General features: G+C 46.3%; 2 protein-coding genes across 2 annotated transcripts; one reads left to right on the forward strand and one right to left on the reverse strand.

Annotated features, from left to right (window-relative positions):
• Nucleotides 1-7076: 7076 nt before the first annotated feature.
• LOC310847198 (kunitz-type serine protease inhibitor 28-like) lies at nucleotides 7077-11319 on the forward strand. The gene is made up of 4 exons (XM_083744821.1): nucleotides 7077-7239; nucleotides 9303-9455; nucleotides 9979-10146; nucleotides 11130-11319. The coding sequence occupies exons 1-4, from the start codon at nucleotides 7161-7163 to the stop codon at nucleotides 11138-11140; spliced, it is 411 nt and encodes a 136-aa protein (XP_083600947.1). The 5' UTR covers nucleotides 7077-7160; the 3' UTR covers nucleotides 11141-11319.
• Nucleotides 11320-15807: 4488 nt separating this feature from the next.
• LOC310847213 (kunitz-type serine protease inhibitor vestiginin-5-like) lies at nucleotides 15808-19332 on the reverse strand. The gene is made up of 4 exons (XM_083744836.1): nucleotides 18583-19332; nucleotides 18277-18448; nucleotides 16740-16907; nucleotides 15808-15983 (listed from the first exon to the last, which is right to left on the reverse strand). The coding sequence occupies exons 2-4, from the start codon at nucleotides 18359-18361 to the stop codon at nucleotides 15979-15981; spliced, it is 258 nt and encodes an 85-aa protein (XP_083600962.1). The 5' UTR covers nucleotides 18362-18448; nucleotides 18583-19332; the 3' UTR covers nucleotides 15808-15978.
• Nucleotides 19333-19572: the final 240 nt, after the last annotated feature.

A 19572-nucleotide genomic window follows, 5' to 3' on the forward strand; every position in this document is an offset into this window, starting at 1 on the left:
AGGGCCTCATCGAACCTAAATCTGACCCTGCTTCCACATACCCGTTGCTGGAAACTGGGGGTAGCAAGAAGGCCCTCCTGATTGAATCCTGCTTGCTGGTTTCCCACAGGTTTGCTACTGTGAGAAGGGGGTGCCGGATTAGGTGAGCCACTGATCTTTTTTTTTATAATAATATTTTTTATTAGTTTTATGAAATACAGAAAAAAGAATAAAGAGCATATTATAAAAGTAGAAAAAGAAAGTTACAAATTTTTCTTACTCTTTTTTCCAAATCTATTGGACTTCCCCACGTCCTCCCAACCCTGCATTCTCTGTGATGCATAACGTCTGCAATTTGTTAACTTGTTTCAATACTTATTGTATCTTCCATTTTATCATGTTACCCAATTTCAAATATATTATGGCCCAAATCATGTACGTTTTCATTTTAACACAATAAAGTTGTTTCATTATTCTATCTCTGACTCCTTGTACCTTAATTTCCATTTCTTTAATTTAACATTACTGAAGCTAGAATTTCCTAAAAGGTGCGTTTTTTAACATTCATACAACTTATAATGTTTTTCCAAATAGTCTTTAAATTTTCTCCAGTCCTCCTCGAATGTTTCTTCTCCCAAGTCTCGGATTCTGCCAGTCATTTCGGCCAGTTCCATATAGTCCATCAACTGCGTGTGCCATTCCTCCAGTGTGGGTAAATCTTGTGTCTTCCAATGTTTTGCAATCAGGATCCTTGCTGCTGTAGTAGCATACATAAAAAAGGTTCTGTCCTTCTTAAGCACTCTCTGGTCCACCATGCCCAGGAGGAAGGCCTCTGGTTTCTTAGGTAAGGTAAATCTAAGTACCTTTTTTAGTTCATTATGAATCATTTCCCAAAAGGCCTTCACTTTCGGGCAGGTCCACCAGAGGTGAAAAAATGTCCCTTCCGCCTCTTTACATTTCCAGCATTTATTATCAGACAGGTGATATATCTCAGCAAGCTTGACTGGGGTCATGTACCACCGGTATATCATTTTCATAATGTTTTCCTTCAAGGCACTACATGCCGTAAATTTCATTCCGGTGTTCCATAACCTTTCCCAGTCTTCAAACATAATGTTATGCCCCAAATCCTGCGCCCACTTTATCATGGCGGATTTGACTGTCTCATCCTGAGTATTCCATTTAAGCAGCAGGTTATACATTCTCGAAAGTAATTTACTTTTTGGTTCTAACAGTTCTGTCTCTAGTTTCGATTTTTCCACCTGGAATCCAACCTTCTTGTCTACTTTAAAGACCTCTTGAATTTGTGCATAATGCAACCAATCTCGCACCTTGTTTTTTAGTTTTTCCAAGCTCTGCAACCTCCAATTGTCTCCAATCTTTTCAATAATTTCCTCATATTTAGGCCAATTGGCTTCCATATTAGGTCTCTTACGTGCCTTGGCCTCCACCGGTGAGAGCCACCTCGGAGTCTTACTCTCCAATAAGTCTTTATATTTTGTCCAGACCATTAAAATTGCTCTCCTGACAATGTGGTTTTTAAACAGTTTGTGCACTTTGACCTTGTCATACCACAAATATGCATGCCACCCAAAGGCGTTGTCAAACCCTTCCAGATCTAGGACATCAGTGTTTTCCAGTAAGATCCAATCTTTCAACCAGCAGAAGGCTGCAGATTCGTAATATAACCTCAAGTCTGGCAGGGCAAATCCCCCTCTTTCTTTCGCATCAGTTAATATCTTAAACTTTATTCGGGGCTTTTTGCCCTGCCAAACAAACTTAGAGATATCCTTCTGCCACCTTCCAAAGCATTCCACCTTGTCCACGATCTGTAGGGTCTGAAACAAAAATAACATTTTTGGCAATACATTCATCTTTATAGCTGCTATTCGGCCCAACAAGGAAAGTTTCAATCTTGACCATGTTTCCAAATCTCTTTTGATTTCTGACCAACATTTCTCGTAGTTGTCCTTAAACAGATTCAAATTTTTGGAGGTCAGATACACCCCTAGGTATTTTACTTTTTTAACCACATTTAATTCTGTTTCTTTCACAAACTCATCTGTTTCTGTACTTGTCAAATTTTTTGCTATAACCTTAGTTTTTTGCTTGTTCAGCTTAAATCCCGCCACCCGACCAAAGTCCGAAATTAATTCTAACACTCTTTTAGTACTAGAGACAGGCTCCTGCAATGTTAATACCAGGTCATCTGCAAATGCTTTCAATTTATATTGTTTCACTCTGACCTCAATTCCCTGTACCAACAGGTCCTTTCTAATCATGTTCAATAGCACCTCCAGAACTGAAATAAACAATAGGGGGGATAGGGGGCACCCCTGCCGTGTCCCTTTTTCAATTTTAAACTCCTCTGTCACCACATTGTTTACTATCAATTTCGCTTTTTGTTCTGAATATATTGCTTCTATTCCATTTTCAAACCCCCGCCCCACTCCCATCCCTTCCAAATTTTTCTTCATAAACATCCAGGAAATATTGTCAAAGGCTTTCTCCGCATCAATAAAGATTAGCACCGCTCTAGTGTTTAGCTTTGTTTGTAAAAGCTCCAAAATATCAATAATGTTTCTTGTGTTGCCAAACAAATGCCTACCAGGGAGAAAGCCAGCCTGGTCCTTATGGATCACTTCATTAAGCACTTTTTTAAACCTACTTGCCAAAATGTCTGCAAAAATTTTGTAATCCACATTTAGGAGTGAGATGGGGCGGTAGTTCTTAAGCTGAGTCTTTTCAGTTTCTAGTTTGGGTATCAATGTGATGAAGGCTTCTTTCCACGTTTCCGGTGCCTTCCTCCCCTCCATAATCTGGTTACAAACCTCCAACAAAGGTTGTATCAAATAATCCTTCAAAACCTTATAGTATTTGGAGGTAAGTCCGTCGGGGCCTGGAGATTTGCCTAATTGGAGGTTCTGAATGGCGCTTTCAATTTCTTGCTGTGTGATATTACTATTCAGGGTTGTTCTCATTTCCTGAGGTATTTTCTGTAATCCGTTGGTTTTAAGAAATTGGTCCACCTCCGAATCTTTCTGTGGCCCTTGTGAATAAAGCTCTTTGAAGTATCTCTGGAAGCACTTTCTAATTTCCTCGGGTTTCTGTACCATTCTCCCTTCAATCTCTAGATTTGTAACTGTATTAAGTTTTTGTCTCTTTTTCAACTGCCATGCTAGCAGTTTCCCACACTTATTTGCTGATTCAAAAGATCTTTGTTTCATTTGTTTAATTCTCCATTCCACCTCTTGATTTATCAATTTCAAATATTGTGCTTGGAAAAATTTCACTTCTCTCAGCACTTCCTTCGACTTGGGCCTGGATCTTAGTTTTTTTTCTCCATCTCTTATTTTTTCCAATATCTTCTCCTTTTCATTCCAGAGTTTTTTCTTGATCGTGTTTTGTTGTATTAGAAACCCTCTCATGACTGCTTTACTTGCGTCCCAGATTATTCTTTTTTCCACAGTGGTATTTAAATTTATCTCAAAATAGTCCTTTAAAGTTTTTTGGGCCTTCTTAACAATCTTCTCATCCCTTAGTAGGGTGTCATTCATTTTCCATCTGAAGGATCCGGTTGTATTTAGTCTGAGTTCCATTTTCAAAGCATTATGGTCGGAGCAGGTTTTTGGGCAGATTTCCACCTTTCTAGTCTTAGGTGCCAGTCCTCTAGTTATCCATATGTGGTCGATTCGTGTCCATGTCAGATGAGCTTCAGAAAAGAAAGTCCCTTCTTTTCCTAGGGGGTTCTTAACCCTCCATATGTCAATTAAATCCACATTGTCAGTCATTTCAAAAAAAGTTTTAGGTAGTCTGCCATCTTTCGTTATGTTAGCACTTTGCGACTTATCCATATTTACAGACACAACCCCATTCATATCACCCATCCGGTGAGCCACTGATCTAGCAGGCTTTTCTTATGTTAAGGAAGATCATCTCCTTACGCTCCACACTTGGATTGATATTGTTTTTGAAATGCTTTTCCAGAAGAGCATTAGGTGCAGCCCAGCCCTGAGGGGATGATGATTGTTCCACTAGGAAGGCAGAAGTTCCTCTGTCTGCTTCATGTGAGGCCTATTTGCCAAGTCTGCGTCTCCTCCTCCTTGTTCCTCATTGCTGCAGGGTGACTGGGGCACCTGCAGACGCTCAGGTCCTGCTCCCGTCAGACTCTTCCCTTGGACCAGGCCCTGATGATGACGAGTGCTTGGATGCTTTCTGCAGAATGAGGCATCTAATGCATCTCAATTACACCTAAGACATCTCTGGGACAGGATGTTTGTCTGCAGAGCAAATGACACACTTAGTGTGTGAACCACGGGTGCAGAGCTCAGAAACAGGGCTGGAGAGGGAGGATCTTGTTTAGATCCTCCTTTCTCCTGCTGCACCAGAAACGAATTTAGGGCACTTCTGTCCCTTGGTTTGTTGTGGGTTGTGAACCCTTCTAGCACCTCCTTTATCTGTGCGGTGTTCTTCTTCAGCTGCTTCGCTTCCCTCAATCCAAAGATTCCCTATACTTTGAAAAACCAAAGAGGAGAGCTGCGTCAATTGCACGGTGGATGCCTGAATTTAATAGAATCACAAAAACCTTCCAATATCTGAAGGGCTGTTACACAGAAGATGGAGCAAGCTTGTTTCCAGATGCTCCAGAGGTGAGGACCCGGACCAAGAAAGCACCGTATTTTTCGCTCTATAAGACACACCAGACCACAAGACGCACCTAGTTTTTGGAGGAGGAAAACAAGAAAAAAAATATTCTGAATCTCAGAAGCCAGAACAGCAAGAGGGATCGCTGCGCAGTGAAAGCAGCACTCCCTCTCTGTTCTGGCTTCTGGGATAGCTGCGCAGCCTGCATTTGCTCCATAAGACGCACACACATTTCCCCTTACTTTTTAGGAGGGAAAAAGTGAGTCTTATAGAGCAAAAAATACAGTAAATGACCTCTCCTCTTATTCCTCGACTGCTAAGCTTACTCATAAGTCTTGGGTGAGGTAGTTTTTCAAAAAAAGAAAGAAAAAAGAAAGAAAAAAGAAAGAAAATGAAACACTAGGTGTTCACTGCTTGTTGACACTCTCAGATAACTCCAATATGTTCGTGAGACATGATTTGTCCTTGCAGAAGCCACGCTGGCTCTGATTCACCAAGGCTTGTCCTTCTGTACGCTTGGTTATCTTGCCTTTAAGAACACTTTCCACTTTCAAGAACAGTTGTTAAGCTAGCCAGCCTGTAATTCCCAGAAAGCCCTCTGGATCCCATTTTCAAAAATTGTTGTTACATTGGCTACTTTCTTGTCCTTTCTGTTCTGCTATTCCTGTGCTAGTGGCGGCGATTGTGGCCCAGTTAGGAGGCGACGATGAGCAGCCGGCATGGACGAAGCATCTGGAAAGTATGAATAGATGTTGCTAAACTTCCCCTCTGGGTCTGCTTGCCTGTGTGACCTACATACTTCAGGTTCTTTCCTGCTTGCACTCACAAGAGGGGACAATTTGCCATGACAGAACAAGGAAGGGGGAGATCAGATATGCTTGTCCAGGTCACCAGATCACTGCAAGCTCTGCTGGAGCCCAAGGTCTTGTTTTTGGAGCAGATCCCCAGCAGAAACCCCCCTCCAAGGCTGAACTCACATCTCTTGTTGCTTCCCACTAGCCCCTGCTTTTCAAATCCTGAGCTGCTCTCTCTGTCCCATCCCCTTCGAAGCCAGGCCCCCACAACCCCTGTTTTGCCATCCATGCCCTGTGCATCATCCTGCCCCACCCCTTTCTGTAACTGTGGCTCATAGGAATAATAGAATATTGAATCATAGAACTGTAGAGTTGGAAGGGACCCTGAGGATCATCTAGTCCAACCCGCCTTCAATGCAGGAATTTCAGCTAAAGCCTCCATGACAGATGCCCATCCAACCTCTGCTTAAAAACCTCCAAGGAAGGGGAGTCCACCACCTCCCGAGGGAGACCCTTCCATGGTTGAACATCTCCTAATGCCAGAAAGTTATTCCTGATGTTTAATCAGAATCTCCTTTCTTGTAACTTGAAGCCATGGGTTCGAGTCCTACCCTCCAGAGTAGGAAAAAGCCCCCACTTTCACAGCAGGTAAGATTGGGGAGGGAAGACTGGGGTTTCTTTCTCCGTTTGGGAGCCTGAAATGCTTCTTACTGCGGGAAGTTCTGTCTCCACTTCTGGGCACTACAGGGTTTGGGTTTAGTTTTTTTGCTGTGAACCACCCTGATATCTTCAGGTGAAGGGCAGTATGCAAATTTAATCAACAATAAAGAATCATTAGGGCCCTGCGGGACTTGACATCTTTCCGCAGGGCCTGCAAGAAGGAGCTGTTCCGCCTGGCCTTTGGTCTGGACTCAGTCTGACCCTTATGTTTCCTTCCCCTTATGGTTTTGATCTATGGGCTACTTTTAAAATGAGGCTGCATTTTAAATTGCATTTTAACCTGTATTTTAAATTGGTCCCCCCCCCCCATTATGTTTTTACTGTAATTTTACTGGTGTTAGTCACCCTGAGCCCAGCTGTGGCCGGGGAGGGCAGGGTATAAATAATTTATTATTATTATTATTATTATTATTATTATTATTATTATTATTATTAGAAGGATATGGAGAAGTTAGAAGGTGTGCAGAGGAGGGCGACCAAGAGGACCTTGAAACCAAGCCTTGTGAGGAACAATGGATGGAGTTGGTATGTTTAGCCTGAAGAAGAGGACACTGAGAGGTGACATGATGATAGCCATCTTCAAATATCTGACGGAGCAAGCTTGTTTTCTGCTGCACTGGAAGAACCTGAACAGCAGATTCAAAAGACAACAAAGGAGAGTGGAGGTTTTTCAACAGAGGTTGCATGACCACCTGACAGGCCTTCTTTTGCTGCAATTCCTGGGGTTCTGTGAAGAGGGATCCCAGCGTGTCCAACACTCCAGGAGTTCCTGACGGAGCCCCAGAGGCGCAGGTTCCTCCTGCCCGACTACATCCCAGCCTGGCTCACCGTAGAGGGGAAGCGAGCTGACTTCCACTTTCTGCTCTCAGCTCCTCCCTGGCTGGCAGGGGTGCCCTTGCGCAAGAGAAAGGGGCTGGCAGACGGTTAGACGCTTAGTCTTTCCCACCGCCCCTCCCTTGCTTGGGACGGAGACATCTCCAGGATGACTTGACTCAGCACTGGGCACTCTCACTTCGCACCACGATGGCCTCAGGAGGTGGCGTCGCCCTTCTTCTGGGGCTGCTGGTCCTTGCAGCTGACCTGCCACGTATCGTATCGCAAGGTAAGTCCTGTGAGCTGCCAGGTGGGCGGTTGGGAAGAGAGGTCCCTCTGGCCTCCCGGTCCAAGACCACCAAACCCAGCTCCCTCCCATCTCTGTTTGGCTTGCTACCTGACCATTCCTTGTCCTCCCAGTGGGGCATGAATTCAAAATGCTAGGCTTCCCCAATGCCCTCCAACTAGGGCTTCACTGGCTGGTTTATTTAGGCCTACCGGGGTGGCTTTTTAAGTCAGACTCACAACTCTTGCTTTCCTTCACACACATGGAACTAAACTATCCATCCACCACTCAAAATACAGTCATTTCTTCTTCTTCTTCTTCTTCTTCTTCTTCTTCTTCTTCTTCTTCTTCTCCTTCTCCTTCTCCTTCTCCTTCTCCTTCTAAAAATATGGGAACATTTAGCCACTAGAGTTATATTAGGTAGGAGGGGGGGGCGATGGTGAGTGGGTCTGGGGTCTGGTGGCGATGTTTCTTTCGCCTTTTGATGGCTAGTTTCTGTGGGGCAGGTGGCTGGCAGGGAGCATCTCCTGACTTCATGCCCCCCTTGGGAGCTTTCTGGCAGCTGATCGCCATTGGAAGCAGGAGGCTGGGCTAAGTGGACCCACCTGGATCTACCTGCAAGGTTGCTCTTGCGAGACCCTCTCTGATCCTTTCTTGGAGCTCCCAACCAACTGCATGGATCATAGGAAACCCCTGATGCTTTGCCAACTGAAGAAAAGCTATGACCCCCCCCCAACCCCCAGGGAACCTTTGCATCAAAGGTTCAGAGAAGGGCAACCAAAATGTTCGAGGGGATGGAGAGATTCCTTTATGGGGAAAGGATGCAGCATTCGGGACTTTTTAGTTTAGAGAAAAGACCAAGAGGCAGCTTGGTGGAAATTTATAAAATAATGCATGGCATGGAGAATGAGGATAGAGAAAAGTTTTTCTCCCAAGCATCATAGAAGAGTTGGAAGGGACCCAGAAGAAATCTAGTCAAATCTTCTGAAAATCAGGAATTTCAACTAAAGCATCTGTGACAGATGGCCATCCAGCCTCTGCTTAAAGACCTACAACTTGTGGACAGTTGGAAGATTCAGGACAGATAAAAGAAAGGCCGTCTTCACACAGTTAAACTATGGAACTCCCTGCCACAGGAGGCAGGCATGGCCACTAACCTAGATGGCTGCTGAAACAAAATTAAAAAATTCCTTCCAGTAGCGCCTTAGAGACCAACTACAGTATTTTTCACTCCATAAGAGGCACCTAGTTTTTAGAGGAGGAAAACACACAAAAATAATATTCTGAATGAAACAGTGGATGTATGATTTTTATGGTTCATGCTATGGCCACAGACATGATATGTGATTTGATGGTGAATTTGGGGTGACCCAGTCCAAAAATCCTGAGGATCCATGTGGATCTGTGCTTTGTAACCACATTTTTGCGCCATTGCGGCCCCACGCAACAGTGGGTGCGTAATTTTTTTGGTGCAGGCTGTAGCCATGGACATGGTATGTGATCTGATGGTGAATTTGGGGTGACCCAGTGCCAAAATCCTGAGGATCCATGGGCTTTTACCTCCCCCCTCCCAAGCAGCCTCCTTTATCGCTAGCGTCCCTTATCTCCCTCCGATCGCTTGCCAATCAGCTGCTCAGCGGCTTCGTTTCAACACCCCCTCCTTCCCTCTTTCTAAAAAAAAAAAAAAGCACAATTTGCTTTTTGCCCTGGACAATTTGGCTCTAGGGACCACGCATTCACTCCATAAGACGCACAGACACTTCCCCTTACTTTTTAGGGGGGAAAGTGCATCTTATGGAGCGAAAAATACAGTAAGTTAGTTATTGGTATGAGCTTTCGTGTGCATGCACGCTTCTTCAGATGGCTGTGTTCTGTCTCCAGGGCCTGAGACAGCAACATTTCTGAACGCCAGTTGCTGGAAAGCACAGGAGGGGAGAGGGCTGTTTTGCTGGAATTCTGCTTGTGAGCTTCCCTTTGGGGCAGCTGGTCGGCTATGCCTTCCTTTCAATGTCTTCCTTCTCCCCCAGTGGCTAAACTGGTCCCCACTTGTCTTTCTTTCCTTCCAGACCGACCTGGCTATTGCCGGGAACTCCCTGTCCGTTCTACTGACCCCTCTGGTGGGGGTTCCTGCAACCAGTGCAGTTCGGATGCCAACTGCCCACCAGGCAAGAAGTGCTGTGGTTCGCCCTGTGGCAACACTTGCCAGGCACCTGAGCCGAGTAAGAACACCCTCCCTTCCGGGTTCTGTGCTTCTTTACTTTTTGGCCTGTTTCCTATGCACATCTTTTTTTTCTTTTGGAAAATCAGGGAGGGTTATTGCCACCTTGCGCCCTGTCATTATCTCCTAGGAACGTTCACGTCTCCAGACTCCCTCCAGGCAAGACTGTGTCCTGCAACTGGAAAAGCCAGATTGCGTAAAGGCAAATGATGAAAATGTCCCGGAAGGCCTGCAAATGGGAGTCAAAATTGTCAGCATTTGATTAATTGCTCTTTGCTTTCAGGAATGAGCTTGCATGTGTCTGTCCGCTTCGGAGCTTTGAAACACATTTTAAGCTGTTTTAAATTTTCTGTTTTTAATTGCTGTAAGCTACCCTGGGACCTTAGGGGGAAGTGGCTCCAGGCTTGTGCTGCCGGTGGGCAGCTGCGCAAAACGAGACTGTGTGTGGCAAGCAGTGTTGCTGTTCGTGTGCCACAAATACCCCCCCCCCAGCACTTCTCTTCCTCCTCTTCTTCCTCCTCCAGATCTTTGCAGACTTCCTCCTGTCACAGGTCCCTGCAAGGCTTTAATACGGAAACTGTATTACAACTGGGGGAAGAAGAGGTGTGAGGAATTCATCTATGGGGGCTGCCAGGGCAACCTGAACCGGTTCGACACCCTGGAGATGTGTCAGAAAGCCTGTGGGGGTCAAGGTAAGCACAGCTCCAGCTCTGGGCCTTGCGGGGACCCTGGAGGAGAAAGTCCCCTTGAGAGGGGGTTCAGTAAAGAGGGTCAGACGGATCCCCAATTATAGAATCCTAGACTAGTAGAGCGGGAAGGGACCCAGGAGAATCATTTGGTCCGCCAGCAATGCAAGAATCACAACCGAAGCATCCTTGATGGATGGCCATCCGGTTGAAGGGCAAATCTGCTGTCTCACTAGTACTATTAACTACTCGTGAGTCGGGTTGAAGAAAGAGTCCAAAATTTATTTACTGCAGTAAATAGGTTCAGCGTGGTCACTTCCACAAAGGCTGAACGTGTGTGTGTGTGTGTGTGTGTACCTTTTATAGGGTTTACAGACAAAGAATTAATATAAAATCCAACCAGAGCGCTGCAGACATTTGCAGAGGGTAGTTGGCAGAACACTCACTTGATACAACTTTCTAGATGTCCAGCCTGCAACTTGACATGTGTCCAGCCCTTCTCGGGCCCCTTGCTTCTAAAGTTTTGAAGCCTACATAGATACAAGCCTAAAGGTAAAGGTAAAGGGACCCCTGACCATTAGGTCCAGTTGCAGATGACTCTGGGGTTGTGCGCTCAGTTCGTTCTATAGGCTGAGGGAGCTGGTGTTTGTCTGCAGACAGCTTCCGGGTCATGTGGCCAGCAGGACTAAGCCACTTCTGGCGAACCAGAGCAGCACACGGAAACACTGTTTACCTTCCCGCCGGAGCGGTACCTATTTATCTACTTGCACTTGGATGTGCTTTCAAACTGCTAGGTTGGCAGGAGCAGGGACTGAGCAACGGGAGCTCACCCTGTCGCGGGGATTCGAACCGCTGACCTTCTGATCGGCAAACCCTAGGCTCTGTGGTTTAGCCCACAGCACCACCCGCTTCCCTTAGATACAAACCAAAGAAGAGAATTGTAGTCTCAAGGAGCTGCCTCTCCTGATCTGCTTGTCTTCCTGTTTCAGGTGCGCCCTAGAGCAATGGAGGGAGCAGGTGAGGGTTTGCCCCGTGGGGAAGAAGATGGAGCAGCACCCACGGAGCCATCCTGCTGGGCTCCTTCCTCCCTCCTTCCTGACCCCCATTTTCCACCCCTGGGGGGCTGACGGGCTCCTGAAACATGCTGGGTAATACAAAACAATAAATTTATGCAATTGACTGGCTGGCTCACTGTCTCTTCCCTCCCATGGTACTCTGTTCTTCTCCCAAACCCTGGACCCTTCTTGGCCATCAGCTGTGCGAAGAAAGGATGCGATCCCAAATACCTTTACTAGGGAGTGGCTCCCATTGTACTCAGTGGGGCTTACTTTGGAGTAAACACACTCAGCCCTGCCTTCTTGCGTGCCTCCTGTGCTGATGGGTGTGAGCTGAGGGGCTGGTTTTTCTATCAGCCTGGGATAGAAAGATGGGAGGCACAGTTGGTTAGTCTGGGCAGCGGGGGGGGGGGGGGGGGCAAACGCAACCCTCCCAACCTCCCCAAAATTTCTAATTATTTTGTAAAATGTATACACTACTTGATTGTTAACAAACTTCAAAGTGTTTTTTTGGGAGGAAGGTAACAAAAATAAGAATGAACTAAAAAGAGATTTAAACTCACACTGAGTTTGTCGCAGGAACCCCCCCCCCCCCATCATTCAGTTTGTACAAACTTCACACACTCACACTCACACACTACATACGCTATGCTTCTGTTATAAATCAACCATACATCGGATCTGCACTGTTCCACTTTTATTTTACTCCATGAAGGAAGGACTACAAAATGGGGAAGATTTGATACAGGGCAGCCATAATCCCTTGACCATACCAGCACATCCACAGGAGCCCTGCCCAGTTGCTATGCCAACCATGATGGTCCTAGACAGAAGACAATCAAGATCACAAAGAACTTCCATATGGGAGTGGATTCAGCACAGACTGGAACAAAGGACAATGATCAGCTCTTCCTTCTGGGGGCAGGAAACTGCAAACTCCCCTCTGTCACCTGGAAAGTACTCATGGGGAGGGGGAAAGGGGGAACCAGCCAGGTGACAGGACACTCAGGTTACCACCACAACTCCTCTCTCAACCCCTCCTTTTTTGATGTGATGTAGTTGCGATGTAGTCTTAGGGGTGTAGTTTGGGGGATTAGTAACTAATAAAAGTTGGGGTCTTCTTTTGTTCTGGGCTTCCATCTTGCTTCATCTTGTTGCGGGTGGGAGTCCTGTCGTGACAGTCTTCAATCAAGACCAAGCCTACTGGCTGCTGTTTTGCTCCAAGTTATCCTGGTTGGGGTCTTTGTTTTTGTCCAAGGGAGCCCTCGGATTTTTCCGTTAACAAGTTTAAACTCACATCAAGATTAAAACTCACATCTGGGTGGGCTTGTCTAAACAAAAATGCTTTTAGCAGGCACTTAAAGGAAGACCTTGAATGCAGGTAGGTGCCGCCATGCTAAAAGGTATTATGTGACAGGTGTAACTGTGCCGGTTCTGCAGATGGAAGCGACTGAGTGGGCACATCTCAGGTACGGCAACCTTGCAGATAAACCAGCCCTCAGGAGGAATCCGCTCCAGAGGCCACACTCACTCTGCCATGGCTCCACTCCTTCCTTGAGTGCCTTCCCCTGGCTGGGATCTGTCTGAGGATGCCCCTTGCTTGCCCAGATAGAGGGGTGGAGAGGGGGTGAACAGAGGAACTGTAGGGTTCCCAAAGCAAGGAAGGATTGGACTCTGATTAATAGAATACACACGAGGCTTGACCAGCAAGACTCTGGGAGGAGGCGCCAATAAATAATAATTCCTCTCCACCCCTTGGCCCAGGTCGTTTTATTCACGAAAGAACTTCTTACACAGTGTTCGTAAGAACCAATCAGATTTCCTCTGAGCATTTCAAAAAACCCCACGTGGGACAAAGGTAAAGATTAAAACTACAAAGAGCTAATTTCCTACTTGAGCATGCTTATGTAATTCAGAGTAAATAAAAGAGGAAGCAAAGAGGAATGCTTTTAGGAAACTCCAGAGGTCATAAACAGCAATAAACAGGAGAAGAACGATAGGTAGTTACCATCTCTTTGTGAATGATTAACAAACTACATCAAAGCTACCTTCTAGCTTTATGACCCAGGATGCCTGATGAACAACTGGCCTGTGTATTTAGAATGCTGATACGTGCCTGTCGGGTGTAGAGAAAGCAGAGATGCAGAGGCTTGTGGGATTCGATCAGAAATTATTGTCAATGAATTAAATCCAGTCAATGCAATGCGTTCATCGCGGACACAATGGCTTGCTCCATATTTCATAATTCCTCATAGCAATCCCACCTGACCCCCACACTCTGAATATTTGCACCACTACAAGGAACCACTTTTGCATGGCCGGAAAGTGACCCCCGGTACAAAGATGCAGTGACTCTGCCCACCTTTTGCCACTGACCTTGTCGGGCAATGGCATGTGTCTCCAGGAATATTGCCCAAGATTGCCTTGAGCAGAAATAAATCCCCTGTGGTGGGCCAAACCCAAACCCTGCAGGATCACTGTGAGCACTCTGTGATCCCTCCAGATTCCCAGACTGCATGGCTACAGCGCCTCCTTCCCTGCAGACCCTCTCGGGAGCTGAGAGCAGCAGAGGGGCCCTCTTGGTAGGTCCTCTGCCCTCAGAGGCTGAGGGTGGTGGCCCCGGGAGAGAGGGCCTTCTCAGTGGTGGCCCCTGAGCTGTGGCACTCCTTCCCCACAGAGGGGTGCCTCCTTCTGCCCCTGAGGTCTGTGTCTTTGGCTGCACCAAGCCCAAAACTCACCCCTGCTAGGTGCTCTGCCATGCACCCTGCAGCTTTTGGAAATTTCGGTGGTCATATTATCCTGCCTACACAAAGGGAGAAAAGGTCTCTTTCGCATCAAGATGAGATATGTAGGAGTCTGGCAGGACATTTTGCCTTCATTTCTCTCTCCCAACACATCATGATCTTGTTTTGATCATTAGATAAAATAAAAATGCATGCAGGTTTCTAGCTATAGGCACCCACAAGCCAAGCTGCTCTTCTGATAAAGGCTTTGACGCTGCAGGAGTCTTTAGGAGCTGATCCAGGTCAGATCTCCAGCATGGCTGGGGAAAACCTCAATGTCAGCGGCCTTCTGCCCTCCATATGTGCTGGACTGCAGCTCATAAGAGCATAGAATCATAGAATCATAGAATCCTAGAGTTGGAAGAGACCACAAGGGCCATCGAGTCCAACCCCCTGCCAAGCAGGAAACACCATCAGAGCACTCTTGACATATGGTTGTCAAGCCTCTGCTTCAAGACCTCCAAAGAAGGAGACTCCACCACACTCCTTGGCAGCAAATTCCACTGTCAAACAGCTCTTACTGTCAGGAAGTTCTTCCTAATGTTTAGGTGGAATCTTCTTTCTTGTCGTTTGGATCCATTGCTCCGTGTCCGCTTCTCTGGAGCAGCAGAAAACAACCTTTCTCCCTCCTCTATGTGACATCCTTTTATATATTTGAACATGGCTATCATATCACCCCTTAACCTCCTCTTCTCCAGGCTAAACATGCCCAGCTCCCTTAGCCGTTCCTCATAAGGCATCGTTTCCAGGCCTTTGACCATTTTGGTTGCCCTCCTCTGGACACGTTCCAGTTTGTCAGTGTCCCTCTTGAACTGTGGTGCCCAGAACTGGACACAGTACTCCAGGTGAGGTCTGACCAGAGCAGAATGCAGTGGTTGCAGGATCAGGCCTATCTAAAGCAGCATCTAAAGCAGCATCCTGTTATCTCATAAAGCCCAAACTGCATTCCAGTATATACCATTTTTCACTTGGTTTCAAACTGATTAATATTAAGCCTTTTGCTTCATTTGTTTAGCCGGTTATGTTTCCCGTTAACAACACAACGAACAATCATTTCTCCATACTATTTCAACGGAGGTATAAGACATACCAAATGTGGAGCATTTGAATTAAATAGATTTGATTCCTCTTGTCTGCACACTTCCCTCCAGAGAAATTTGCCTGGAAGAGATGCTCCCCTGCACTCAAGGAAGTCTTTAGCAACTAATCCACACCTAATGACCCACCTAAGTGGTACTCAGGATATCACTCAAGAAATCACTCAAGGTATCTCTCAAGTAATTAAGGAACAAAAGAAGAAAAGGCACACTAGCCTGGGAACTTCCTCTCTGCCCAGAACATTGGAGGCTAGACACCACACCCCCTCTACAGTATTTATAGGAACTCAAACATTGAGATCCCGCTCTGTTCCAGTAACAAGAAGCCGAAAGCACCAGCCTGAAGATGACGAGTGAGACCTCGTCGAAACGTCGCCTAGACACCCCAACTTTTACACGGGAAGACACCCGAGGACACCAAAACCTGCATTCCTGTACCCGTGAAAATCTACGAAAGCAAATATATATATATATATATATATACATGTTTATTGATTTTTTTAACATATCAGTTCCACCAGTCATACAACATAACTTCCCTTCTTATACCATGTTTTAGACTTCTGTCAACACCTCTGATGATTTTCCATGCTTTATCACTTATTCTGCATTTCTTAATTTCTCTATTACTCTTAATTATCATTAACTAATAGTTCATCTCATAGTCTTTCTTGCAATATTTCCAATAGTCCACCTTACAAAACGTCTTGCAAACCTAATAGTGTGATCACAATTGCTTTTCAAATAGTTCATATATTTACTCCAGTCTTCTAAGAATCTCTGGATATATGCATGTAGTTAGACTGTGGAACTCACTGCGACAGTGGTCTCTAATTCATGGAGGAGGAAGATAACTCCGCCAGTGGCTTCTAGTCGCAATGGCCATATGCCCCCTCCAGGATCTCAGGCTGCAAGCCATAAAAGAGCTTGAGTGACCATGTTGGGAACAGGATGTTGGAGCAGCATGAAAATCAGAAAAGCCCTGGAGCCTTCCCTCCAGCTTCCCTCAGATGAAAACAAGGACATTTCTCACTCCCCCAACAAATGGACGCTTCTCGGCCCCCATTTTTGTCCTCCCCTCACAGAGCATTTCCTATCAGAAGGGCGAGTCCCTCCACCACTTCACCACATGCCCTCTGCCGTCCTGGGTTCGAATCCCCACCCAGCCAGGAAGCTCCCTGGGTGAGCGTGGGGGCCAGTCTCAACCTCTCAGCATAACCTACCTCGCAGGGTTGTTGTGCGGATTAAATGAGGAGGAGAGCCACATGGGCCACCTTGAGCTCCTTGGAAGAAAAGGTGGGCTATAAATTCCTGGGGTTATAGAATCATAGAATCCTAGAATCCTAGAGTTGGAAGAGACCCCAAGGGCCATCGAGTCCAACCCCCTGCCAAGCAGGAAACCCCATCAGAGCACTCCTGACATATGGTTGTCAAGCCTCTGCTTCAAGACCTCCAAAGAAGGAGACTCCACCACACTCCTTGGCAGCAAATTCCACTGGACTAGATGACCCTTGGGTTCCCTTCCAGCTCCACGATTCTGTGAAATGTGATGACCAAATAGCCCAGTAACTAAACCTCTGGGATTAAACATTTTAAAATGGGCTTCTGGAGCTGAGCAACCCTCTCTGCGGGATGGGGGCTTCTCGGGGGGGGGGGAGGCTTACCGTATCTGCTGCAGGCAGCTTCACACAATTTCCGACTCTCAAAGTTGTTCTCGTTCCCTTGGCATCCCCCCCAGTTGAAGGGCAGGCATTCCTTTTTCTCATAGCTGTAGTACCAGCGCTCTTGCAGGATAAAGCAGAGTCCTTCGTCCGGAGGGATGATGCAGATACCTGGTGGGGGCAGAGGAATGGGGCGCTGAGAAGTCTGGAAAGCAGAGAGTTCAAAAAGAGACAGAGACCACCTGGGTCAGGAATAGGCAACCTCCGCCCTCCAGATGTTTTTGGCCTACAACTCCCACGATCCCTAGGTAACAGGACCAGAGTTCAGGGATGATGGGAATTGTAGTCCCAAAACATGTGGAGGGCCGAGGTTGCCTATGCCTGGCCTAGGTGATAAAGGCTCTGGAAAGGGCTCAGGGAGTTGGATCTGCTTAGCCTGGAGAAGAGGAAATGGAGAGGTGAACCTAGAACCACCTAGGTTCTAGGATCCAGGGAGGATGGAGCAAGCTTGCTTTCTGCTGCTCCAGAGGAGAAGATCCAAATTCCAAGAAAAGAAATTCACACCCAACCTTAGGAAGAACTTTCTGTTGCTGAGCGCTGTTTAATAATAATAATAATAATAATAATAATAATAATAATAATAATAATAATTTATACCCCGCCCATCTGGCTGAGTTTCCCCAGCCACTCTGGGCGGCTTCCAACAAAGATTAAAAATACATTAAAACATTGGTCATTAAAAACTTCCCTTCAGATGTCTTCTAAACATCAGATAGTTGTTTATATCTCTTTGACATCTGGTGGGAGGGTGTTCCACAGGGAGGGCATCACTACCGAGAAGGCCCTCTGCCTGGTTCCCTGTAACTTGGCTTATCGCAGGGAGGGAACCCCAAGAAGGCCCTTGGCACTGGACCTCAGTGTCCGGGCAGAACGATGGGGGTGGAGACGCTCCTTCAGGTCTACTGGGCCAAGGCTGTTTAGTGGACTCCCTCCAAAGGTGATGGCTTTTAAGCAGCGGTTGGATGGCCACCTGCCACGAATTCTTTAGCTTCAAGTCATGCATGGCAGGGGGTTGGACTAGATGACCCCAACAGGTCCCTTCCAAATCTACAGTTCTACGAGGAAGGAAAGGGGTGGAGGCAAGAGGCAGCAGGTTCAGAGAGAGAGAGCCAGGGAAGTGATGCAAGCGGAAACTCAGAGGTGAAAGGGGAAGTCACAGATCATTTAATGGATTTCATCAAGAAAGGGGAGAGTGTGGTTGGATGAGGGATGGTGGGGCAATGGGATGGCAGAAGGTGGTTGGATGAAACTTTAGTGGCTAAAGTTTGGGACTCTGTCCTGTAAGGTGTTGCTGAATAAAAGTGTGCCTCTCCTTCAAACTGTCATGCTTTAGTTGAGATTCCTGCATTGCAGAGGGTTGGACTAGATGACCCCGAGGGTCCCTTCCAACTCTACATTTCTATGATTCTATGAAATGGGGAGGCAGGGAATCAAAGGACAATCCCCACAGGACCACAAGGGTTTCAAGCCCTGTACTCACCAAGGTCTGCAGACACCACAGGCAGCTTGGCCCAGAGGGCAATGAATGCTGGAAGAAGGCAGAAGATGTCCCTGGACCTCATCATTGTGCTTGGAGAAGGCTCTGAATCCCCAGGACTACTGATCCAGGCTGTGACCCGACTTGCTTTGCAGTGGACCTGCCCCCGTGCGTTCTGTTTGAGGGAAATCAAGCACCCACTCAGCTGAAACCATTATTTGCAAACCAAGTTTTTGCTGCTGAGGGTGACCTTTGGGGCTCCCTTCCAATGCTACAAGTCGGCAAGGCTTCTTCCACAACGATTCTTACCTGCCGATATGGAGTCCAGGTTGGCCCAGAGAAGAAGGAGTAGCTGCAGAAGGAGAAGAATTATGAGGAGCTCAAATCTCCTTGTGCTCTTTGGAGATAAGTTGGATCCTCCAAAGATGAGCTGGGCAGGTCAATCCTTGGCCCCTCTTCACTTCCAGCTACAGCTGATGATGCCCAGACCAGCTCTGAAGCTGGGAGGCAAGACTTGGGCTGGAGAAGAGTCATCTGATGATGAGCTTGGTTGTTTAAGGACATATAGCACCGAGGAAGCCTTAATTTGAGCTCCAGTGATCAAGGAGTCCCAGAGAGAACACCAAGTGTACGAGGACATCCCACCAGGCGGCATTTTAATTGGAGGACCAACAGCTCCAGGGTTCGAAGCAGGTGGGAGATGAAAAGCTCCTACCTGAATAAGGAACAGGGTCCATTTATCACCAATCAACAGGTTACAAGAGTTCAAACTGAACTAAAACAAGCCTTGCGTTGTTCTTCTTATGAAATGGCTAAAGAAACTGCCAGTTACTTCTCATCTAAAATGATGAAAGATGACGGAAGGGGTCTAGCTAGCCATAAAAAGGACAGATGCATGAAAAGAATGAGGAAACAGGGCTCAGGAAATAAGCTGTTAGAGGGTGGGCAGGAAACCCTTTCAAGAAATCACCAGTTAAGGAGCCTGTTCACCATGTTTGTATGGGCTGTATGCACAGAGTAAGAAGCAATGATGCAATGAAGATACAGAACTTTCTCTCATCTATCATCTATCTATCTATCTATCTATCTATCTATCTATCTATCTATCTATCTATCTAATCTATCATCTATCTATCTATCTATCATCTATCTATCTATCTATCTATCTATCTATCTATCTATCTATCTATATCTATCTATCTATCTATCTATCTAATCTATCTATCTATCATCTATCTCTATCTATCTATCTATATCTATCTATCTATCTATCTATCTATCTATCTATCTATCTATCTA

Source organism: Podarcis gaigeae (assembly GCF_964106915.1).
Source record: "Podarcis gaigeae genome assembly, chromosome: 6".
Lineage (NCBI taxonomy): Eukaryota > Metazoa > Chordata > Lepidosauria > Squamata > Lacertidae > Podarcis > Podarcis gaigeae.